General features: G+C 46.7%; 3 protein-coding genes across 3 annotated transcripts; 2 read left to right on the plus strand and 1 right to left on the minus strand.

Moving 5' to 3' along the window:
- Positions 1–626: 626 nt before the first annotated feature.
- LOC123772732 (putative phosphopantothenoylcysteine decarboxylase) lies at positions 627–2,519 on the plus strand. The gene is given in 2 exon segments (XM_069303681.1): positions 627–732; positions 1,672–2,519. Coding segments are annotated over 2 exon segments (843 nt in total). The 3' UTR covers positions 2,409–2,519.
- An 8,817-nt stretch (positions 2,520–11,336) lies between these two features.
- Positions 11,337–12,356, plus strand: LOC123772733 (collagen alpha-1(III) chain-like). Its single transcript, XM_045766102.2, has one exon. The coding sequence runs from the start codon at positions 11,337–11,339 to the stop codon at positions 12,354–12,356; it is 1,020 nt and encodes a 339-aa protein (XP_045622058.2).
- A 524-nt stretch (positions 12,357–12,880) lies between these two features.
- On the minus strand, positions 12,881–13,240 carry LOC138351667 (sporozoite surface protein 2-like). Its single transcript, XM_069303682.1, has one exon. It carries the CDS (start codon positions 13,238–13,240, stop codon positions 12,881–12,883), a length of 360 nt encoding a protein of 119 aa, XP_069159783.1.
- Between the last annotated feature and the right edge of the window lie 13,143 nt (positions 13,241–26,383).

Raw genomic sequence — 26,383 nt, forward strand, 5'->3', positions numbered from 1 at the left:
ATGGCTGTGTGTCCACTCACAGGATGAGTGGCACTGCCCAATACTGTCACTATGGCTGTGTGTCCACTCATAGGATGAGTGGCACTGCCCAATACTGTCACTATGGCAGTGTGTCCACTCACAGGATGAGTGGCACTGCCCAATACTGTCACTATGGCGGTGTGTTCACTCACAGGATGAGTGGCACTGCCCAATACTGTCACTATGGCGGTGTGTCCACTCACAGGATGAGTGGCACTGCCCAATACTGTCACTATGGCGGTGTGTCCACTCACAGGATGAGTGGCGCTGCCCAATACTGTCACTATGGCAGTGTGTCCACTCACAGGATGAGTGGCACTGCCCAATACTGTCACTATGGCGTGCTTGTCACTTTCTCAAATGTCAGGCTATCTTGAGGTTATCTTGAGATGATTTCGGGGCTTTAGTGTCCCCGCGGCCCGGTCCTCGACCAGGCCTCCACCCCCAGGAAGCAGCCCGTGACAGCTGACTAACACCCAGGTACCTATTTTACTGCTAGGTAACAGGGGCATAGGGTGAAGGAAACTCTGCCCATTGTTTCTCGATCGGAATCAGGATTGGCAATGGGAAGGGGGAGGGTTGGAGCCAGGATAGGTTGTGGGAGGATGGATTTTGGGAGCAGGATATGCTGGCGAAGGGATTTGAAACCAGAAAAGCCTGTGGGCGGAGGGGGTGCGAGCCGGATAGGATGTAGGAAGGGGGCAGGAATTGGTATGTGGTGAGATTAGGGTCAAAAATTATGGAGTGGGTCTAGAGGCCAGGAGAGGGGTACGAAGGGCAGGCCACTGTTTGGAGGTTGGCCAATAAAGGGGTGTGAAGGGTCTGTTTAATACACTTTGTACTCAAGAGGTTTTTGAAAATGCCAATCTTAATTACTTTACGAAACCAATGCCAATTTAAGAAGAAAATTAAATGTACACAATTTAGCAAATTGCCTTTTGTTATTGGTCAAATCTAAAATGAGTTAGGATCGCTCAGTCACCGAAGCCATGTAAATCTGCTCAATATATAAATTCAGGTGAGGCTGACAATGTACAAGACATTGGCACAATAAAATTATAAACCCAAGCAAACCTAATTAATGGGATCAATGAAAAGTTAATTCATTAATTCGCACCAAACTCGACTGGCACATTCCCGCACCATGCACCTGGTGACCTAAATGTCGCACAATACCAGCAGACGCCATTACAATTTCCGATCAACGGCGTGGGTTGAAATACAAAAAAAAAATGATTTAATCATACTTCCATTTTCCAATTAACAAATCTGCCAAGATTTGTATGTTCTTGTAGAGCAAAGATAATGTATTAGTACTTAGTTGTGACACAGATGCCACTACGTGAGCCGGTAACTTAACAGTATCATGACACGCCCCCCCCCCCACACCAAGCGCCCGCATACACCAGCCAGAAAAGATCCTAGAAATCACATGACGTGCACCTATGACGTCACAGCTTATGCTTGCCCGGGAAACATGCCTAAATTGTGTCAAGAGACGCCGGTGTTGTCCATTCACGTGGCGGCGATTTGGCGCCGAGAGGCAGCGAGGAGAGCCAGGGGAAAAGGGGTACTAAAGGGCGGGGTTGACGCAGTCTTGTGCATTCATGTGCGGCTACTGCAGACGTCACAGCCCGTGGTGGTGGTGAGAAGCGGCGGACACTGCATCTTATCTTATCTTGATCGATGAAGGCCAGCCTAACCCCACCACCGGTAAAAAAGTGTCACCGTGTTTCCAGGCTAGGGCAGATAAAACAATTAGTCATGGACCAGTCCATGGACGACTCGCTAGTTTTGTCAAACCGGAGAGAAAGTCGACAGATAATGGTGAGTTAAGAGGCAGTGACAGCGAGGATCAAAACAGTAGCAGTGATCAGTGCAGCCATTGCGGAAGGCAGATTCCCATTGAAAGTAGCAAGTAAACTATTAATGATGATGGTACCTTGTAGTCTTTATATCCTGATCTAAATTTTGTAGTGGACTATGGTGAGTGGGCAGTGTGGAATGGTCGTGGCGACCCAGTTCTACACGTCCAGTTGAGAGAGTGGGCACAGGTGATGTTAATTGCTCCACTTGATGCAAATACCATGGCTAAGATTGCACAGGGACTGTGTGACAATCTTCTTACATGCATAGTGCGTGTTTGGGATGCTGCACGCCCTCTTGTCTTCTGTCCAACAATAAATGCACACATGTTCAAACATCCTCCTACTATGAGACACACCTCAATTCTGAAGGAATTAGGTTATATAGAGGTATGTGTGGTGAGCAAACGTCTGGCGTGTGGGGACGTGAGTGCAGGAGCCATGGCCGAACTGGACAATATTGTAAATGCAGTCATGCAAGAGTTACCTGGTGCCCACAGGGTGTCTCATGGACCATTTTAAATCTGTAGAATTGCCTTAATTTTACTAATGCAAAGAAAGTATGTAGCTCAGTTTGTTCGATAAAGTACACACTGAGGGCTATCTCCATTATTTCATTAAATTGTGAACATACCCTGCATTGCTATATCATTGTCTCAAAACAATATCATATTTTTTAATTTCAAACTGCCAACTTGTACTCTTAGATCTACATTTTAATTTTATCTGCAACACTTTAGAATGAGATATGACAAGTATAAGCCTGGGTAATGCTAACTATCATTTTTAATTATTATTTAACAAGCAGGAAATCTGTTGTGTAATAAAATATGAGAATAATAGTGCTTGGTGTAATTAAATGAAATGGGTAACATAATTAACATTAATTTTTTGGGGACTTGCCGGCCGACCATGGCGACGGATGGTGGTTCGCGCAACGTTTCTCCCGTGGATATTTCCGATCCCTTTGAGGGTTTTTGGGACCTGTTGTCCCTTGGCACGCATTCCGGTCACGACGTTCTCCCGGTCTTCGAGGGGAATCCCGAGGGTGTTTTTTCTGAACAGTAAACATTATAGTAACGCTAATATATTGGAGGTGAAACGTCGCCTGTGTTCTGCGGTGCCCTGTGACCCCCAGCAACCTCTGTTTTCATGCCCTTCACTCCCTCCCTCCCGGTCAGACGAGTTCTCCTGGCCTACGAGTTCATCATCGCCTTTGATGCCGATACGTCCGCTGATCGAAGTGTTTTTGGAAATAGTAGGGCACGCAGTCCTTTCTATCAAGCCGTTCCCGAGTTCTTTAAGATCAAGGTTCACGATTTCAGGCCGAATAAACGCAGGAACTTGATTGCAGTGGACCATGCTTCCTCCGGGGGCTTAGTGCTTTCGGACATTACTGATATCTGTGGGTTTAAGGTCCGTTGTTATACACCTCTGCGTAACCATTTGATACGATATGTGGTCCAGCATGTTGTTGGCGTTAGTAAGGACGATAGGGCGCCTGACAGCTGGGTGGACAGTGCTTCAGATTCGTAGTCCTGAGGTTCCGGGTTTGATCCTCAGTGGAGGCGGAGAGAAATGGGCAAAATGTTTCTTTCACCCTGATGGCCCTGTTCACCTACTAGTAAATGGGTACCTGGTAGTTAGACAGCTGGTACGGGCTGCTTCCTGGGGGGTGTGTAACAAAAAGAAGGCCTGGTCGAGGACCGGGCCGCGGGGACGCTAAGCCCCGAAAACATCTCAAGATAACCTCAAGACATGGCAGTGTGACCACTCACAGGATGAGTGACGCTGCCCAATACTGCCACTATGGCAGTGTGTCCACTCACAGGATGAGTGACGCTGCCCAATACTGTCACTATGGCGGTGTGTCCACTCACAGGATGAGTGGCGCTGCCCAATACTGTCACTATGGCGGTGTGTCCACTCACAGGATGAGTGGCACTGCCCAATACTGTCACTATGGCAGTGTGTCCACTCACAGGATGAGTGACGCTGCCCAATACTGTCACTATGGCGGTGTGTCCACTCACAGGATGAGTGACGCTGCCCAATACTGTCATTATGGCGGTGTGTCCACTCACAGGATGAGTGGCACTGCCCAATACTGCCACTATGGCAGTGTGTCCACTCACAGGATGAGTGACGCTGCCCAATACTGTCACTATGGCGGTGTGTCCACTCACAGGATGAGTGACGCTGCCCAATACTGTCACTATGGCGGTGTGTCCACTCACAGGATGAGTGGCGCTGCCCAATACTGCCACTATGGCAGTGTGTCCACTCACAGGATGAGTGACGCTGCCCAATACTATCACTATGGCGGTGTGTCCACTCACAGGATGAGTGGCGCTGCCCAATACTGTCATTATGGCGGTGTGTCCACTCACAGGATGAGTGGCGCTGCCCAATACTGTCACTATGGCAGTGTGTCCACTCACAGGATGAGTGACGCTGCCCAGTACTGTCACTATGGCAGTGTGTCCACTCACAGAATGAGTGACGCTGCCCAGTACTGTCACTATGGCAGTGTGTCCACTCACAGGATGAGTGACACTGCCCAATACTGTCACTATGGCGGTGTGTCCACTCACAGGATGAGTGGCGCTGCCCAATACTGTCACTATGGCAGTGTGTCCACTCACAGGATGAGTGGCACTGCCCAATACTGTCACTATGGCAGTGTGTCCACTCACAGGATGAGTGGCGCTGCCCAATACTGTCACTATGACGGTGTGTCCACTCACTGGATGAGTGGCACTGCCCAATAAACTCGCCCTTCGGGGCAAAATTAAAAAAAAAGTTAGTAACTTCTAGGAGTCTGCTGATTATATTGTATGATCTATAGATGTGTGACTCATCTTGCATGATAGTATGATGATAGATGGAATGACTTTTGTCACTTTCGCTCAGATCTACAAGGTTTTGTTGAAGTTCTTGGTATATTTGTGCCCTCAGATTGCTTATAGGCAATCCAAGGTTATACTCAGTCCCTTCTTTAAAGGCAGAGCACTGCTAGAGCATCATAGAGAAGCCAGACTGGCTTCTGTCAGAAGATATGTCAATGAAGATCTGGATTACTGGTCCGTGTAATCATCAGTGATGAGAAACATTCACCTCAGCGACTCATTTTTTTTTTTTTGAGATATATACAAGAGTTGTTACATTCTTGTACAGTCACTAGTACGCGTAGCGTTTCGGGCAGGTCCTTAATCCTATGGTCCCTGGAATACGATCCCCTGCCGCGAAGAATCGTTTTTTCATCCAAGTACACATTTTACTGTTGCGTTAAACAGAGGCTACAGTTAAGGAATTGCGCCCAGTAAATCCTCCCCGGCCAGGATACGAACCCATGACATAGCGCTCGCGGAACGCCAGGCGAGTGTCTTACCACTACACCACGGAGACTACTGACTCATGGCACTAACACTGCTGGCGTCCCATCTACACGGGACATGAACAACAATTTGTATATGAGATCGCCAGGAGTGGTTGTATATCGTGTAGTGTATGGGGCTGGAGTCACTTCCCGCCAAACACACACCGAAACTACGACGTTGTTACAACGTTCGAACAAGTTTTAACACCACCTAACTAGTTATAACAACCAATATAGCAAGTTGTAACAACGTTCTAATACGTCATAAACACGTTAAGCCAAGATGTAACAACTTTATTACAAATTGTAACACGCGGAAAATAAAGACAGTTACGGTTTGTGTTTCCAGGGTTATACGGCGTTGGAGAACTTGTCGATATTCAGGGAGGCTTCTGGCAAGTTCCTTGAGGAGGCTATGCCATTCAGAACAATGAGTCAACGCTCTGTGGTTATGCCATTCAGAACAATGAGTCAACGCTCTGTGGCTATGCCATTCAGAACAATGAGTCAACGCTCTGTGGTTATGCCAGTCAGAACAATGAGTCAACGCTCTGTGGTTATGGCAGTCAGAACAATGAGTCAACGCTCTCTGGCTATGCCATTCAGAACAATGAGTCAACGCTCTGTGGTTATGGCAGTCAGAACAATGAGTCAACGCTCTGTGGTTATGCCATTCAGAACAATGAGTCAACGCTCTGTGGTTATGGCAGTCAGAACAATGAGTCAACGCTCTGTGGTTATGCCATTCAGAACAATGAGTCAACGCTCTGTGGTTATGCCAGTCAGAACAATGAGTCAACGCTCTGTGGTTATGCCAGTCAGAACAATGAGTCAACGCTCTGTGGTTATGGCAGTCAGAACAATGAGTCAACGCTCTGTGGTTATGCCAATCAGAACAATGAGTCAACGCTCTGTGGTTATGCCAATCAGAACAATGAGTCAACGCTCTGTGGTTATGCCAGTCAGAACAATGAGTCAACGCTCTGTGGTTATGCCAGTCAGAACAATGAGTCAACGCTCTGTGACTATGCCAGTCAGAACAATGAGTCAGGACTCCACGTATAAAAGCATTTGTTACACTGGTCATATATCTGTCTGGGCATTCTGAGTGACCACTCATACATACACATTCATACACATTGTTGGTGGGTGAGTATAATCTTGTGTAGTGTTGTCCTTGGTTCATGGGTCAAGTGAGTGAACCACTGACGCCTGGTTCATGGGTCAAGTGAGTGAACCGTCGACGTCTGGTTCATGGGTCAAGTGAGTGAACCGTCGACGCCTGGTTCATGGGTCAAGTGAGTGAACCGTCGACGTCTGGTTCATGGGTCAAGTGAGTGAACCGTCGACGTCTGGTTCATGGGTCAAGTGAGTGAACCGTCGACGTCTGGTTCATGGGTCAAGTGAGTGAACCGTCGACGTCTGGTTCATGGGTCAAGTGAGTGAACCGCTGACGCCTGGTTCATGGGTCAAGTGAGTGAACCACTGACGCCTGGTTCATGGGTCAAGTGAGTGAACCACTGACGCCTGGTTCATGGGTCAAGTGAGTGAACCGTCGACGTCTGGTTCATGGGTCAAGTGAGTGAACCGTCGACGTCTGGTTCATGGGTCAAGTGAGTGAACCGTCGACGTCTGGTTCATGGGTCAAGTGAGTGAACCGTCAACGTCTGGTTCATGGGTCAAGTGAGTGAACCGTCGACGTCTGGTTCATGGGTCAAGTGAGTGAACCACTGACGCCTGGTTCATGGGTCAAGTTAAGCTCTGAGTTTCGGGTCAGTAGATCCTTTAATCGCGACAATTCCTGGAGGACTTTCACACACACACGGATGTATCATGGATGTATCATGAATGTATCATGCATGTATCATGGATGTATCACGGATGTATCATGGATGTAGATGCGAGGTTTACCCGTGGTGTTGAAGAAGGTAAACCGATAAAAGGGTCTCCTGACCGGACACTGAGAGCTTCAGACTGACAGGCGCAGGACCACTGGCGCTCTACAATGGAACTTAGGAATAATAACTGGAGGAAATTAATACAATCGTCATATATAGTGTTGTAATCGAATACTTTTAATATTAAACCTTCAATTTGTATGAAACAAAACAATTATAAAACGTACCAAAGTTGCAAGAAATGTACCAAATCTGATACGAAAGTTCGAGCCTCGGCAACCCTGCTGTTGCATATTGTGTACAGGTAGTCAGACATTGTTAATAAGAAATTGGCTACAGGTAAACTCTTGCCAGCAGGTTTACAGGTAACCAATTTTTTATTAACGACGCCAACTGGACTCTGCAATTCTGAAGAATTTCCTGGCGGGATTCAATACAATTTCCAGGAAAGATACATTATGTATATGATAATAATCCCCCGTGTGATATACTCAGCCGGACGGGAGGATTACTCCAGATAAATCCCAGGACACGTCCCAGCGCCGCTGCACCACGACGTGCACACAAAGACGCCTTAATCAACACCTTATCTAGTCTGGATTACAATGTTCTTGAGAGTTGTCAAGAATATTGAGGCATTACTCAGCCCCGGCGTTCAGGCCCTTCTTCTTCCTTACCTTAGTGGTCCATCGCTGAGGTAAGTGGTCCATCGCTGAGGTAAGTGGTCCATCGCTGAGGTAAGTGGTCCATCGCTGAGGTAAGTGGTCCATCGCTGAGGTAAGTGGTCCATCGCTGAGGTAAGTGGTCCATCGCTGAGGTAAGTGGTCCATCGCTGAGGTAAGTGGTCCATCGCTGAGGTAAGTGGTCCATCGCTGAGGTAAGTGGTCCATCGCTGAGGTAAGTGGTCCATCGCTGAGGTAAGTGGTCCATCGCTGAGGTAAGTGGTCCATCGCTGAGGTAAGTGGTCCATCGCTGAGGTAAGTGACCCAACACTGAGGTAAGTGGTCCATCACTGAGGTAAGTGGTCCAACACTGAGGTAAGTGGTCCAACACTGAGGTAAGTGGTCCAACACTGAGGTAAGTGACCCAACACTGAGGTAAGTGGTCCAACACTGAGGTAAGTGACCCAACACTGAGGTAAGTGACCCAACACTGAGGTAAGTGACCCAACACTGAGGTAAGTGACCCAACACTGAGGTAAGTGACCCAACACTGAGGTAAGTGGTCCAACACTGAGGTAAGTGGTCCAACACTGAGGTAAGTGGTCCATCGCTGAGGTAAGTGGTCCATCGCTGAGGTAAGTGGTCCATCGCTGAGGTAAGTGGTCCATCGCTGAGGTAAGTGGTCCATCGCTGAAGTAAGTGGTCCAACACTGAGGTAAGTGGTCCAAAACTGAGGTAAGTGGTCCATCGCTGAGGTAAGTGACCCAACACTGAGGTAAGTGACCCAACACTGAGGTAAGTGGTCCAACACTGAGGTAAGTGGTCCAACACTGAGGTAAGTGACGCAACACTGAGGTAAGTGACCCAACACTGAGGTAAGTGACCCAACACTGAGGTAAGTAGTCCAACACTGAGGTAAGTGACCCAACACTGAAGTAAGTGACCCAACACTGAGGTAAGTGGTCCAACACTGAGGTAAGTAACCCAACACTGAAGTAAGTGACCCAACACTGAGGTAAGTGGTCCAACACTGAGGTAAGTGGTCCAACACTGAGGTAAGTGGTCCAACACTGAGGTAAGTGACCCAACACTGAGGTAAATGACCCAACACTGAGGTAAGTGACCCAACACTGAGGTAAGTGACCCAACACTGAGGTAAGTGGTCCAACACTGAGGTAAGGTGATTCCGGGGCTTAGCGTCCCCGCGGCCCGGTCGTCGACCAGGCCTCCTGGTTGCTGGACTGGTCAACCAGGCTGTTGGACGCGGCTGCTCGCAGCCTGACGTATGAGTCACAGCCTGGTTGATCAGGTATCCTTTGGAGGTGCTTATCCAGTTCTCTCTTGAACACTGTGAGGGGTCGGCCAGTTATGCCCCTTATGTGTAGTGGAAGCGTGTTGAACAGTCTCGGACCTCTGATGTTGATAGAGTTCTCTCTCAGAGTACCTGTTGCATCTCTGCTTTTCAACGGGGGTATTCTGCACATCCTGCCATGTCTTCTGGTCTCATGTGATGTTATTTCTGTGTGCAGGTTTGGGACCAGCCCCTCTACTAGTTTCGACGTGTAAATTATTATGTATCTCTCCCGCCTGCGCTCAAGAGAATACAGATTTAGGGTCTTTAGTCGGTCCCAATAGTTTAGGTGTTTTACTGAGTGGATTCTAGCAGTAAAGGATCTCTGCACGCTCTCCAGGTCAGCAATTTTTCCAGCTTTGAAAGGGGCTGTCATTGTGCAGCAGTAATCCACTCTAGATAGCACAAGCGTTTTGAAAAGTATCATCATCGGTATAGCATCTCTAGTGTGAAAAGTTCTTGTTATCCAACCTGTCATTTCTCTTGCAGTTGTGACGGCTACTTTATTGTGTTCTCTAAAGGTAAGGTCTTCCGACATGAGTACACCCAGATCCTTTACATTGCCTTTTCGTTCTATGTTATGATTTGCCTGAGTTTTGTACGTGGTTTCCGTTTTTATATTTTCCTTTTTTTCCGTAGATGGAACCGTTTTTCCGTAGCTGGAACTTATCTTCGTTAAACACCATATTATTTTCTGTAGCCCATAGAAAGACCTGATCTACATCTGACTGGAGGTTTGCCGTGTCCTCTATGTTGCCAACTCTCATGAAGATCCTAGTGTCATCTGCAAAGGATGATACAGTGCTATAGGTTGTGTTCTTGTCTATGTCCGATATGAGAATGAGAAAAAGTACTGGAGCAAGCACAGTACCCTGGGGGACTGAGCTCTTCACGGTTGATGGGCTGGATTTTATTTTGTTGACTATTACACGTTGAGTTCTATTAGTCAGGAAATTGTGGATCCATCTGCCTATTTTTCCGGTAATTCCTTTTGAACGCATTTTATGTGCAATAACACCATGGTCACGTTTGTCGGAGGCTTTTGCGAAATCTAGGTAAATTACATCAGCGTTTTGTTTGTCTTCCATAGCAACTAATGCCATGTCATAGTGATCCAGCAACTGCGACAGGCAAGAGCGCCCTGTTCTGAAACCATGTTGTCCGGGGTTATGGAGATGCTGTGATTCCATGTATTTGGTGATCGTACTTCTTAGCACTCTCTCAAAGATTTTTTATGATGTGTGATGTTAGCGCTATCGGTCTGCAATTTGTTGCCTCTTCCTTATTTCCTCCTTTATGGGGTAGTACTATCTCTGCTGTTTTTAGTATATCAGGAATAACGCCAGTATCTAGGCTTTGTCTCCACAGAATGTGAAGGGCCTGCGATAGTGTTTTTTCACAGTTCATGATGAATATAGAATTCCAAGAATCAGGACCTGGTGCAGAGTGCATGGGCATACTGTTTATTGCTTCTTCAAAATCCAGTTTGGATTTTCCTCTAAGTAACCACATCTTAGAACCAGGGACGCCATCTGGCCCCCAGACGCCATCTGTCCTCGAGAACGCCATCTGGCCCCAGGGACGCCATCTGGCCCCAGGGATGCCACCTGGCCCCAGGGACGCTATCTGGCCCAAGAGACGCCATCTGGCCCCAGGGACGCCATCTGGCCCGAGAGACGCGATCTGGCCTCAGGGACGCCATCTGGCGGCAGGGACGCCAGCTGGCCCCAGGGACGCCATCTGGCCCCAGGGGACGCTATCTGGCCCCAGGGATGCCATCTGGCCCCAGGGATGCCATCTGTCCCCGAGAACGCCATCTGGCCCCGGGGGACACCATCTGGCCCCAGGGACACCATCTGGCCCCAGGGACGCCATCTGGCCCCAGGGATACCACCTGGCCCCAGGGACGCCATGTGGTCCGAGAGACGCTATCTGGCCCGAGAGACGCCATCTGGCCCCAGGGGACACCATCTGGCCCCAGGGACGCCAGTTGGCCGCAGGGACGCCACCTGGCCCCAGGGACGCCATCTGTCCCCGAGATCGCCATCTGGCCCCGGGGGACACCATCTGGCCCCAGGGACACCATCTGGCCCCAGGGACACCATCTAGCCCGAGAGACGCCATCTGGCCCGAGAGACGCCATCTGGCCCGAGAGACGCCATGTGGCCGCAGGAACGCCAGCTGGCCCCAGAGACGCCAGCTGGCCCCGGGGACGCCATCTGGCCCGAGAGACGCCATCTGGCCCCGGGGACGCCATCTGGCTCCAGGGACGCCAGCTGGCCCAAGAAACGCCATCTGGCCCGAGAGACGCCATCTGGCCCCCGGACGCCATCTGTCCCCGAGAACGCCATCTGGCCCCAGAGACGTCATGTGGCCCGAGAGACGCCATCTGGCCCCAGGGACGCCATGTGGCCCCGGGGACGCCATCTGGCCCCAGAGACGCCATCTGGCCCCGGGGACGCCATCTGGCCCGAGAGATGCCATCTGGCTTCAGGGACGCCAGCTGGCCCCAGGGATTCCACCTGGCCCCAGGGACGCCATCTGGCCCGAGAGACGCCATCTGGCCCCCGGACGCCATCTGTCCCCGAGAACGCCATCTGGCCCCAGGGACACCATCTGGCCCCAGGGACGCCATCCGGCCCCAGGGACGCCATCTGGCCCGAGAGACGCCATCTGGCCCCAGGGACGCCATCTGGCCCGAGAGACGCCATCTGGCCGCAGGAACGCCATCTGGCCCCAGGGACACCATCTGGCCAAAGGGACGCCCGCTGGCCCCAGGGACCCCATCTGGCCCCAGGGGACGCCATCTGGCCCCCGGACGCCATCTGTCCCCGAGAACGCCATCTGGCCCCTGGGACGCCATGTGGCCCGAGAGACGCCATCTGGCCCCGGGGACGCCATCGGGCCTCACGGACGCCATCTGGCCCCTGGGACGCCATCTGGCCCCAGGGACGCCATCTGGCCCCAGGGACGCCATCTGGCCCCAGGGACGCCATCTGGCCCCAGGGACGCCATCTGGCCATAGGGACGCCATCTGGCCCCGGGGACACCATCTGGCCCCCAGGGACGTCATCTGGCCCCAGGGACGCTATCTGGCCCCAGGGACGCATCTGGCCCCGGGGGACACCATCTGGCCCCCCAGGGACGCCATCTGGCCCCAGGGACGCCATCTGGCCCTAAGGACGCTATCTGGCCTAGAGGACACCATCTGGCCCCAGGGGACACCCTCTGGCCCCAGGGACACCATCTGGCCTAGAGGACACCATCTGGCCCCAGGGACGCCATCTGGCCCCAGGGACGCCATCTGGCCTCAGGGACATTTCTGGCCCTGGGTACACCATCTGGCCCCAGGGACACCATCTGGCCCGGGGACACCATCTGGCCCCAGGGACACCATCTGGCCCCGGGGACGCCATCTGCATGGCCCGGGGTACACTATCTGGCCCGGGGACACCATCTGGCCCCAGGGACACCATCTGGCCCCGGGGACGCCATCTGCATGGCCCGGGGTACACCATCTGGCCCGGGGACACCATCTGGCCCCAGGGACGCCATCTGGCCAGGAGGACGCCATCTGGCCCAGGCTGGCTCCATCTGCTCCCCATCTGGACCTGTATGATTACTGACGCCATTTACTGCGCCGTTCCTTCTCTAAATGTCACCAGGCAAGTTTAGTCTTCGATTTGTCATTATTCAGCACGTTCTCAGAGCTCTTCCATGACATGGGTGTTGTGGCTGCCCTTAGCTGGCTGGGGCTTGTTATTGCGGGAGGAAGGCATGGGGGTGTTGTGGCTGCCCTTAGCTGGCTGGGGCTTGTTATTGGGGGAGGAAGGCATGGGGGTGTTGTGGCTGCCCTTAGCTGGCTGGGGCTTGTTATTGGGGGAGGAAGGCATGGGGGTGTTGTGGCTGCCCTTAGCTGGCTGGGGCTTGTTATTGCATGAGGAAGGCATGGGGGTGTTGTGGGTGCCCTTAGCTGGCTGGGGCTTGTTATTGGGGGAGGAAGGCATGGGGGTGTTGTGGCTGCCCTTAGCTGGCTGGGGCTTGTTATTGGGGGAGGAAGGCATGGGGGGTGTTGTAAAGTAAAGTAAATTTTATTCAGGAAAGTACATAAATAGTTGAATTACAAACACGATGTAGGATTTATAGATAGAGGTAGTACATACAATACCTAAAGCCACTAGTACGCATAGCGTTTCGGGCAAGGTGAGGTGGGGGAAAAACACTCAGACTAAAACTTAATAGTTATCGAGCTCAAAGTATAAAATGCGTTGAGAAAAAAATAAAAAATAAAAGTTAAAAAAGTGGGGGAACATGGTAGACAATAGTCAGTATACAAGTTGGTCTCCAAACAGCATTGTTTAAAAATAGTATGACATGGGTTGACATTTAGGGGGTAAGTTAGGTTATATGGAGGTAATTAGGTAGTACTTAGTTTTCATCTTAAACTGGTTGAGAGAGGTACAGTCTTTAACATGATTGGGAAGGTCATTCCACATTCTGGGTCCCTTGATTTGTAGAGCATTTCTAGTTTGATTAAGTCGTACTCTAGGAATATCAAATAGGTATTTGTTTCTGGTGTGGTGCCCATGGGTTCTGTTACAACCTTCTAGGAAGCTTTTAAGGTCAGGATTGACATTACAATTCAGAGTTTTAAATATATAGAGTACACAAGAGAGGATGTGCAGTAACTTAATATCTAACATATTTATAGATTGAGGTAAGGGTACCGAGTGCTGTCTGGGGCCAGAGTTAGGTATTGTTCTAATAGAAGCTTTGTGTTGGGTAATTAGAGGATGTATTTGATTTTGGGTAGTAGAACCCCAAGCACAAATACCATAGTTGAGAAAAGGATAGATGAGAGAGTAATAGAGCGTCACCAGGGAAGGGCGAGGAACATAATGTCTGATCTTAGAAGGAATGCCTAAAGTTTTAGGAACTTTTTTTGCTATATTTTGAATGTGTCTCTGGAAATTCAGCTTGTTATCGATGAGGACACCAAGTAATTTACCAACAACTTTACTACTGATTTGTATATTGTTTATTCTTAGATTAATTTCATTTGAGGATTCATTACCAAACAAAATACGGAAAGTTATGTCAATGTTAAGGGTAAGTTTGTTAGCAGTTAGCCTGAAGATGGACTTTATTTAGTTCAGTATTTACTGTGACATTTAGAGCAAGGGGGTCAGGACTGGAGGATCAACAAATAAGATTGGTTTGAGGTGTTGAGAGGCATTTGGAAGGTCATTAATGTAGATGAGAAAGAGGAGAGGGCCTAGTATGCTGCCCTGTGGAACACCAATGTTGATGGGTAGGGTGGGAGAAATGGAATTATTCACAATGACATACTGGAGCCTGTCAGTAAGGTAAGACTGAAGGTATTGCAGGGAGTGACCTCTGACTCCATAATGTAATTTAAGAAGAAGGTTTTTGTGGTTGACAGTGTCAAAAGCCTTACGTAGGTCCACAAATAACCCAACTGGGAACTCATTTTTATTAAGAGCTGTATGTATCAAGTTAATCATACTAATAAGTGCATCGTTAGTGCTTTTATTGGGTCTGAAACCATATTGGCAAGAGCTAAGTATATTGAGTTTGGCTAGATATGAGTAAAGCTGATTGTAGATCAGCTTTTCAAATATTCTAGACAAAGTTGGCAGAATTGAGATAGATCTGTAATTGTTGACATCAGTGAGATCACCACATTTGTAAATTAGAGATGGAATCTCATCAAGGGCGCTTGACTTAGCTTTATGGGAAAGAATTACTTCATTAACTTCAGAGGAATTAGCGGGAGCTAGGCACAGAGACTCTGAATAGTTACCTGTAAGGTAGTCTTTAATATTAGTGAGTGAGGATGGAATATCATGAGCAAGGGATGTACCAATTGATGAAAAGAATCTATTGAATTCAATAGCAGTGTCTGAGGCCGGAAGCACACCATCGTCATTGGATAGGAGAATTGGTTTTTTATTCAAAAACTATTTTGAACCTAATATTTGGGAGATAGTGCTCCATGTTTTCTTAATGTTGCCCTTAATTTGGGTAAATTTATTTTTGTAGTATTTTATTTTGGCTCTTCTAATTATTTTAGACAGCATGGATAAGTAAATCTTTGAAAATTCTTTGGAGACGACGCCTAACCTATACTTATTTTCAAGGTCATGTTTTTTATTAAATAATAAAAATAAATAAATAAATAAATGTTTATTTAGGTAAGGTACATACATACAAGAGATTTTACAAAGATTGATGGATTTATAGATAGGGCTAGTACATACAATGCCTAAAGCCACTATTACGCAAAGCGTTTCGGGCATGAAAAACTTAAATGACTAAAACTTTAAATGTTTAAATGACTATTAATAGATTTAAGCCATGGAGTGTTTAACCTTTTATTTGTAACTTGTTTCGTTAGCATGACAGTGGGAGTTATAAAGATTCAGAGTTTTCTGAAGAAATGTTTGCACTGCTAGCTTGATGTTCACTATGTCACCTAGTTCAGCCTCCCAGTTGATATTAACAGCAGCAGCAGCATTAAAGTTACTTATAGAAGTTTTATTGTGCAGCCTAAAGCTTATCTTCCTTGTCTCTAGTGGTGGTTTATTAATGATGGTTAGGAGAAATGTGGGGTAATGGTCTGTGGTCCTATCAATGATTATCCCTGAAATAAGTGGAGAGGTTATGTTAGTCCAGATGTGGTCAAGAGCAGAGGCAGTACTATCAGTGATTCTAGTAGGTCTAGTAATTAAGGGTATGAGGAAGCACGAATTCATACAATTGAGGATTCTAGCAGCAGGAGGGTTTTCAGGCTCGCAGAGGTCAATATTAAAGTCCCCTGCGATAATTAGATGGTTTTTGTTCAGTCTGTTATCTAGTATTAGATTTCTAAGGTTAGAGTTGAAATCGGACGCATCAGTGTTAGGAATTCTATAGACTGCACCCACAGTCAGGACAGACTCAGCACCCTTGACTCTGAAACTGGCAAAGATATACTCACCACAGGAGTCTTTAGTTCTAATTACTTTTAAGCAAGTCAGTTCTTGGTGGTAGTAAAGAGCAGTACCACCACCTCTCTGAATTGGTCGACAGTTGTGAATTGCTGAGTAGTTTGGCAAGTTAAAGAGTTGAGAAGTATCCTCTTTTAACCACGTTTCAGTAAGAATAATAAAAGAGAATTTGTTGTCATCAGTTTGAATCAAGGTACTAACATCATCAAAGCGTTTGCTTAGAGTTCTTACATTCAAGTTTTTTACAGAGATATTGTGATAATGTATTAATACATTGTTTACATCATGTGCTGTAAAATATCTGCAATTTTGATCATTATAGTGATGATTGTCATAGATAGTGGATAAGAAGTTTAGTTCTGGGTCTATACTTGTTTGCATAAGAGGGCTGGTTGTAGAAAAAACAAGGCAAAAAAGGCAATTACAAAATAAACAAATTTAGATATAAATAGGGGGAAAATATAAATATATACAAGACTATACCTGACAAACACGAAATAAAAAAAAATGAGGTAGATTGCTTACAAGTACTCTCAGGTACACTGAAAGTTGTAGCTGCCTTTAGCTTGCTGGAACTTGTTATTGGAGGAGGAAGTCAAGGGGTGTTGTGGCTGCCCTTAGCTTGCTGGAACTTGTTATTGGAGGAGGAAGTCAAGGGGTGTTGTGGCTGCCCTTAGCTTGCTGGAACTTGTTATTGGAGGAGGAAGTCAAGGGGTGTTGTGGCTGCCCTTAGCTTGCTGGAACTTGTTATTGGAGGAGGAAGTCAAGGGGTGTTGTGGCTGCCCATAGCTTGCTGGGGCTTGATATTGGAGGAGGAAGTCAAGGGGTGTTGTGGCTGCCCATAGCTTGCTGGGGCTTGATATTGGAGGAGGAAGTCAAGGGGTGTTGTGGCTGCCCATAGCTTGCTGGGGCTTGATATTGGGGGAGGAAGTCAAGGGGTGTTGTGGCTGCCCTTAGCTTGCTGGAACTTGTTATTGGAGGAGGAAGTCAAGGGGTGTTGTGGCTGCCCATAGCTTGCTGGGGCTTGATATTGGGGGAGGAACTCAAGGGGTGTTGTGGCTGCCCTTAGCTTGCTGAGGCTTGATATTGGGGAAGGAAGGCAAGGAGAGTTTGGATAATTTGCGATTGCCAACACACCATACTCCTCAGCTTTGTAACACTCTGCAACAGCACCATCCAAAGAGGAAGAGAAATTAGTCAAAAACCAAAAAGAGGATAAAATTCTCTCCTTGTCTTGGATTTTCTTTGTGCATCTGAAGTTGGGGCATATGGTGATGAACTGCTTTAGCCTTCACATGAGTGATTGCCGATCTTATGTAAAACTTGAACTGGCTTCAGGAGGGGCCATCAGACTTACAGTGATTTCAGTAGAAATCCAGTTGCAAGTAAGTAATAATCAAAAGAAGGCACCAAATTGGGAAGGCTATTTAGCACCACCAAATGTGCAGAATAATCAGAGGGCGCTAAATATCACCAAGAATGCCAATTTGAGAACAGAAACGCATAAGGCGAACGATTTCAAAAGTATCCGATTCACCAAGAATTCTATTGAGGGACAAGTGACTGCGAGGGGCGGTCGGAAAACAAGACACACGCTCGTCCTGGAAGTCAGGACATTCAACAAGGATATGCACGACTGTAAGAGGGACAATGCAATTTGGACAATAAGGAGCTGTGCGGCGCTCCATTAAGTGACCGTGAGTTAAGCGAGTATTGTGTTATGAATATGTTACTGCTATGGGAAGGTAGTATTGAGAGGGCCTAAGGGAAAACTAGGAGTTCCTAAAATCAGTGGAGATCAGATAGGCCCGGCCCCCAATAAGAACATGAAACAATATTAAATTAGTGGCTTAAAGTAAATAAGTCAGTCTAGCAGTTGAAATCTGATCCCCTTCACAGTTAGAATGGATACTCCTTTAACAGTACTTATTTATTAACCCTCTTATAACCCCCCCCATAAACATTAATAACATTAACTGCTTTACCACACAATCTTACGTTAACTACCTTGGTCCACATAGACAGGATACAAGGCTTACACTCGGGCAAAAGCTAGGGTAAAGTCTACTTTAAAAGAACTCGAAGGCTTGAAGCAGCCTGGGGTAGTTAAGCCCCACTTTGTACCCTACTCACGACACAATATACTTAGGAATGCCCAAAACACTGGCTTATACTACACAATACTTATACATCAAACTCACAAACCTAGCTAGTAGCACGATACCTTAGTATTAATTCACTTATTTGCGAAATACCCCAGCATTGGGTAAGGGAAGAGAGGAGTAGGAAAAGGAGGAGACAGAGCCACACAGGAGAGGTGATGACCCAAGCCCAGTAGTCCAGAGAAGAAATGCAGGAGCCTCCAGTCTCCGAGCTCCCAAGTTGTTGTTGTTGTTGCCGGGAATATAACCTAACTGATCGTGCTGCTACAAACAATACAAGTCTTCACTGGCCTTCGTTACTCGTTACTTTACTAGTTCTAAGAATAACTGATAACTAGTTCAATATTTAATAATCAACAACAAGCTCAGAGTCTGAATGCTCTGTGAGAAACAAGATTCGTCTTATGTCTGGCAAGGAAGATAGGAACAAAAACGCATCAGCAGTCCTATCAATTAATGTAAAGTAATTATTTAGAACTCAGCTTGACCTCTGGTTTCCAACTAAGGACCCCAGGGTCGTAACATTCCTCCTCCCCCCCCCCCCTTCAAAGAAAAAATGTGACTACTAGAATAGTAGTCATATTTTTTTGTAAGAGCATACAGAGAATAAAAAGGAAAATCTATGCAACAAAAGAAAATCAACCAAAAACAACAATTTCTCTGCAAGAAAAAGCACAAAGGAATTCTCTGAAAGTAAAAGCACATACAAAAAAAAAAATGGGGTAGTAAATAAATTTGACACGGAATATTTAATGTCACAGGAGAACCTAAAAAAATAACTAAAGTATGACAGTTGGTATATGGCTTCCTGTGGCTCAGATGAATGTTACTCAGGTAACCGGGACAGAGCATCGGCTATCACGTTGAGCCGGCCCGGTAGGTGGATAATGGAATGATTGAAGTCCTGTAGGTACAATGCACACCTGAGGATGCATTTATTTTTCTCCTTCATCTGGTTTAAGAACACAAGTGGGTTATGGTCTGTGTACACTTCCACTATATTTCCTGTTAGGTATACTTCAAACTATTTATATGTTAACACTAGCGCCAACGCCTCTTTTTCTACCACTGAATAATTGCGTTGCGCCTTGTCAAATTTCACAGAGTAATAGTATACTGGGTGGTCCACTTGATCATCCCCAGTTTGCAACAACACTGCACCAGCACCCGAGTCAGACGCGTCAACGTGAATTTTAAACGGTTGGTCGAACCTTGGACTAATGAGTACTGGGGCGGAGCTAAGATCAATTTGAAATTTTTAAATGCCTCTGCACAGTCTGTTGACCACTTAAATTTAATGGCCTTTCGCAACAAGTCTGTGAGAGGAGTGGCGACATTGGAAAAGTTCTGACAAAAGCATCGGTAGTACGCACACATACCGATAAACCTTTGAATGTCCTTTTTAGACCGGAGCACTGGATACTCCAGAATGGCACTGATGTTATCTTGCCGAGGTAACACTTTTCCTTGGCCCACTTCATAACCGAGATATGTAAAGTGATTATTTAGAGCTCAATTTGACCTCTGGTTTCCAACTAAGGGACCCAGGGTCGTAACATATGGCCAAGACGCAACCGCGCCAGAGCCGTTTCCCACTGCCGGTTATGGTGGCAGGAGGAAGGCCACAGGGACACACAAAGCTTAAGTGTACGCAGTTTCTTACCAACAACAGAAGACCAACAACCCTGCCAACGGGCAAAGGATGGAGGAATGAATAACCGGATAAAAGTCGGAAAAAGGAATACCTTTACGGGAAATGGGACGAGAGCGGATAGCCTCTCTAGTGGCAGCATAAGCGCGCTCATTAAAAGAAACACCAACATGGCTGGGAACTCAGCAAAACTCCACGGATTTAAACTTACTAGAGATAAGAAACAGCTAATGTTGAATCACGATGACTACCGGATGGACAGAATTAAAGGACCCGAGAGTCATGAGGGTACTACGAGAGTCAACTACAATCACAAAGGATGATTGACAACGAGAAAGCAGGAGACAGAGAGCATGGAGAATAGCATAAAGTTCCATTGTGAAGATGCTAGTCTCCGAAGGGAGGCGACACATATAAATGCGATTAGGAAAAACAATGGAGTAGCCCAAACAGTCCACAGACTTAGACCCATCGTTGAAGACGGAAACTGAGCGGGAGTATGAAGAAAAGTGCTCAAGAAAAAGGCGTTTCAGAACCGTAGGAGGAGTAAAAGCTTTAGTAATGCGGGTCAAGGATGAACAAAACTTCGGAACGGGGACCCTCCACGGGGGCAAGGAAGGAACAATATGAGGAGAAATATGAGAAAGACGAATGGAAAGAGAGTCCTGTAAACGAGATAGCCAGATAGAAAGAGGGAGGTGGTGAAGAGGAACAGGAACAACAGAAGGGGTAAAAGTCAAAGCGCAACAGAGTCGAGAGGAAGGATGTTGCAAGGACCGCACCAGATAGCGAAGACAGTAGCGATCACGGCGGTCTTGGAGAGATAGGAATCCAGTGTCAACATACAAGCTGAGGGTGGGAGTCGAACGAAAGGCACCAGAGCTCAGGCGCAACCCAGCATGGTGCAAAGCATCAAGACAGCGAAGAGTAGAAGGAGAAGTGGACGAGTAAGCAGGGCAACCATAATCGAGTTTAGACAGGACGAGTGAGGAAGGAAGAGAGAGGAGTGTACGCCTATCTGCCCCCCAAGAAGTATGGGATAAAACCTTAAGGAGGGAAAGGACCTTAGAGCATTCAGCACGGAGGTAAGAGATATGGGCTGACCAAGACAAACAAGTGTCAAAGATTAACCCCAGAAGCTTTGCAGAATCCTTGTACACAAGGGGATGTCCACAACGTGACAAAGAGGGACGAAGAATGACACGCTTCCGAGTAAAAGTCATGGCACAAGTCTTAGACGCAGAGAACTTGAAGCCATGATCGGTGGCCCAAGACGACACCTCATCAATCGCAAGTTGAAGCCGCCGTTGAAGGAGAGGTGAATCATCACCCCGACAGAAAAGGGTAAGATTGTCTACAAAGAGAGCGGAGAAGATGCCAGCAGGGAGGGAGGAAAGAAGACGATTGAGAGCAACAAGAAAAAGAGTAGTGCTCAGAACACTACCTTGGGGCACACCCTTGTATTGCCAAAAAGGGGCAGAGAGAGAGTAGTACCGAGCCTCACTCGAAAGGAACGACGAGAGTGGAAACTTTGGAGGAAGAGAGGGAGATTCCCACGAAGGCCAAAAGAATGAAGTTGGGACAGAATATGTGTTACGAACCCAAGACCACCGTCGGCGCACGGAGCAGTGACGACAACGCCATCTGTGAGTCCGCTCCCAAAAACCCCCACAACATGGACAGCGCCATCTAGTGATGATGGGAGATGCCGGCAATGGGCACTGGATTCCTGTCTTAGTCGGCTCGTAAAGTAGCCGCTGCTGACCTCTGGTGAGGTGGCGGTTAGACAGTGAATGCCATCTATGGAGCGAAAAGGTGGACGTTTGTGTCTAAGCCAGTAAGTGGTATGTTCTAGTGGTTCCCATGTAGTGTCCCCATGACGTGTCTGCTTTCACAGAGTCAACCTAGGACAGCTATGATGTACGTTGAATCAGTCTACCCAAGGCAGCCAAGGTCTCTTCACCAGTCTGCTTTCTAGAAGCTGTGAGCCACCCCTGGACAAACACTACTGAGTGTGCAATTATCTGCCTGAGGAGTGGCAGTGACGGGATTCGCAGTACCCGGGGCTGGCTGGTGGAAGAGACAGCCCACTGTGGTGCCGACCGAGGAGAGTGACCAGCGAGTTACACGAGGCTCCTGCCTAGGGCTCGCAACCCTAGTATTCATCGTAAAGTGGCCTAACAGCGAGGCTGATTGGTACCTGCCAGCTACAGGCTGGACTGTGGTTGTGGGCCTTCACAACGGGGCACCCAGTGGGATTGTGATTTGGCTGGTCTGTGACCAGGGTAGATTCATCGTGGGTTCTGGGCCACAGAATAGGAAACCAGGCAAGACTATAGAGAGTGAGCGTCGCCAAGTGTTCAGTGTCTCCAGAGGGAGACGAAGATATATATATATATATATTGTGTAGTAATAGTTCCCGTTTGTGACTTTTGTTTATATATGGTGGTGGGAAAAGAATATATATAGAGAAAAGTGATAATTTGAAATGCCCGAAACGCTTTGCGTAATAGTGGCTTTAGGCATTGTATGTACTAGCTCTACCTATAAGTCAACCTATCTTTGTAAAAAATTATTTATGTATGTACCTTACCTAAATAAACATTTTATTTTTTTATTTATTTTTATTTTGTGTATTTAATGTACCTCCCCTGTTTATTTTACTTGCATTACGGAGCTCACCCCTTGAAAGCCTCTACTAACTTGGGGCCGGATAGCCAAAACTAATACCATCGGAAAAGAACCCGGTTGCATCCTATTAGGGCCGTAACAATATGATATCGCTAGGTAGTGTCGTAAGCCTTTTTTCAGGTCAAAAAGGACGGTAACAACGGAGGACTTCGCAGCAAAACCAGTACGAATATAGACCTTCAAATTCACCAGGACCTCTGTTGTGCTGCGGCATTTGCGAAAGACCAAATTGAGAAGGGGAAAGGAGGTGATAGTGCTCTAAGAACCACATCAGATTAACGTTAACCATATGTTCAAAGAGCTTGCAGGCACAACTCGTGAGGACAATAGGGCGAAAGTCCTTGGGGGGATGACCCTGGTTTCCGAACAGAGAGGACAACAGTATCGAGCCAGTCCCCAGGGACTGACGACGACTCCCAGACCCGATTAAGCAGACTCAGTAAATACTGAGATGAGCAGAGAGGGAGATGTCGAAGCATCTCATAATGAATGCCATCGGAGCCTGTCGCCATAGAACTGCAGAGGGCCAGGGCAGACTGGAGCTCAGAGAGAGAGAGATGGGATCATTACAGGGAAGGTTGAGATGGGTACACAAACCCAAAGGACAAGATTCAAGAAGAGGCTTACGAAGAAGGAGGAATGGAGTTGATGAGAACCAGAGCTAACAGACAAAAAGTGGGAACCCAATTCGGTCGCGACCTGCAATGAGTCCACCACAAGTGTACGACCGAGGTGATGGACCGGGGAGACATCGGGAACAACCTTACCCACTATCTTGCGGATACGCTTCCAGATCAGCGGGAATGGAGTTTCGGACGTGATGGTGGAGACATAAGACATCCAACATGCACGTTTAGCCGTACGGATGGTTCTACGGGCCACAGCACTTGCCCTCCAAAACAAAAGGAAAGATTCAGGCGTCTGCCGGCGACGATGTCTATTCCAGGCTGCATGCTTTGCAGCGGACAGCCCGAGCACAGTCCACATTCCACCAGGGAATGCACTTCCGCGTTCCCCGAGAGGAAGAGCGAGGAATAGAGCGGAGCGCAGCGTCAAAGACGGTGTTATAAAAAAGGAGGAGGGCACAAGGGAGAGGCAGAATGGAAAGGTCGAAGATAGTAGCACGGAGGGTAAAGAAGGGCCAGTCAGCCTCGGCAAACCGCCACCTAGGGAAGGACAGGGCAGGGTGAAAAGAGAAAAAGGAAACAAGGATGGGAAAATGGTCACTGCCATGGAGGTCCTCAAGAACCCACCATTCGAAATCTAAGTAAAGGGAAGATGAACAAAGAGAAAGATCAAGACAGGAATAGCCCTACTGTTCAACAAATCTATAGAGTGTCACACCTTCCCTGATATCCTCAAAAAAGCAAGAGTAACGCTAGTCCATAAAGGAGGCAATCTGGCGGACATAAACAATTATAGACCAATATCAAATCTACCCATTCTATCAAAAATATTTGAAAAAATTATTTACAAACAGCTCTATTCCTACCTCGTAAAATTCGACATACTCAGCCCCTGCCAGTTTGGCTTCCGGTCCCAAAAGAGCACCAACGATGCAATCATTAGTCTCCTTGACATAATCTACTCAGCCCTTGACAAAAATGAGTTTCCGATTGGACTCTTCATTGACCTAAGAAAAGCCTTTGATACTGTTAATCACAACTACCTCTTACTTAAACTCCAGCATTATGGAATCCGAGGCCTTGCCCTTGACTACATCCGATCCTATCTTAGTGACAGACACCAATATGTAACCATCAATGATACAACTTCTTCCACTCTACCAATTACCGTTGGAGTGCCACAGGGCAGTATCTTAGGACCTCTTCTATTTCTTATATATATAAACGATCTGCCTAATATCTCTAATATTCTTAAACCTATATTGTTTGCTGACGATACTACCCTTATCTATTCAGACCTCAACCCACATACACTAAATAATGTTGTGAATAATGAATTAAAAAAAAGTCCACTTATGGATGTCAACTAACAAACTAACATTAAACATAGAAAAGACTTATTACATCTTATTTGGAAGCAAATCATCAAATGCAATTCAGCTACAGATAGACAACATTAACATCAGTAATAAAAATGATAGCAAGTTTCTTGGCCTATTCCTAGACAAGAGACTCAACTTCAGCACCCACATTCAACACATAACTAAGAAAGTCTCTAAGACAGTTGGTATACTCTCTAAAATAAGATATTATGTTCCTAACTCTGCTCTCCTCTCACTATATTATGCACTAATCTACCCCTATCTTAATTATAGTATCTGTGCATGGGGGTCTACCACTGCAAATCACCTTAAGCCCATCATCACCCAGCAAAAATCCTGTATCAGAATAATAACTAACTCTGCTTTCAGACAACACTCAGCTCCCTTGTTTAAATCCCTAAACTTGCTAAATATTAACTCCCTCCACACATTCTCTTGTGTCAACTACATCTACAAAACCCTGTTCTTAAATTCAAACCATGCTCTAAAACTCTCCCTGGACAGATGTAATAGGACCCATTATCACCACACCAGAAATAAATATCTCTCTGATATCCCCAGGGTCAAACTTAATCTGTGTAAACACTCTATGCAAATTAAGGGACCTAGTCTATGGAACTCACTCCCTAGTGAATTGAAAAGCTGTCAAACTTTTGCCTTATTTAAAAGCAAAACCAAAAAGTACCTAATTTCGTCTTCTTAGTTTCCTACACTGAGCTTTAAATTTGCTCTGTACCTAGTGTTACCCAATCTCCTAATTTTTATGTATTTAACCCAAACAACCTTATCATTGTGTTCATTGCTGTCTTCTTTTATGTGCTAGCCATATGCTGTATTGTGCCTACCAATTTTTGTCAACTACCATTCACGCTGTCATTGCAATCAATCTGAGCTACCTATGTGCTTTAATTTACCTACAATTTTCTCTCATCTTTTTTTTTCTTGCCTTGTAACTGTTATTATTTTTTATAAATTTTGCAAGTATTTACCTACTTAAAATTTTCTTAGATTAAGGACCTGCCCGAAACGCTGCGCGTACTAGTGGCTTTACACGATTGTAATTACCATATTATGTATCCTCACAATCCCAATGTACCTTCTTGTATATGCATAAGTAAATAAATAAATAAATAAATAAATAAATAAATAAATAAATAAATAAATAAATAAATAAGGAAAGGGAGGGAGTCCAAGAGTCTAAATGAGTGGGCTCACCAGAATTCAGAAGAGACAGGGAAGAAGAGAGGATGAACGGTTCAAGAAGGCGACATCAGGTGTTTATCAAAACATCACCCCAAAGGGTATGTCGACAAATGAAATCACCTAGCAGGAGCACAGGCTTCGGCAAGGAGTCCAGAAGGTGTTTAAGATCAGGAAGAGAAAGCAGGACACTCGGGAGGAGATAAATGGAACAAACCGTGTACCATTTCCTCTCAAAGATACGAGCAGCAGAACAATTGAGAGGCGAAGGAAAAAGTAAGGGGACAAAGGGAACATCAGAGCGAATCAAGAGAGCAGAAGAGTTAGGAGAGAGAAGAGGACAGAGAGAGACAGTACTGGAGCAGCCCCAGCCCCAGCAAGAGCTTGGGGGGGGGGGGAAAGAAAGGAATAACCACGAAAGCGACCAGGACGAGCACCAAGCATAGGCTCCTGGAGACAGACACAAAGGGGGTGAAAATCGTGAA

This window comes from Procambarus clarkii, chromosome 50, assembly GCF_040958095.1.
Source record: "Procambarus clarkii isolate CNS0578487 chromosome 50, FALCON_Pclarkii_2.0, whole genome shotgun sequence".
Lineage (NCBI taxonomy): Eukaryota > Metazoa > Arthropoda > Malacostraca > Decapoda > Cambaridae > Procambarus > Procambarus clarkii.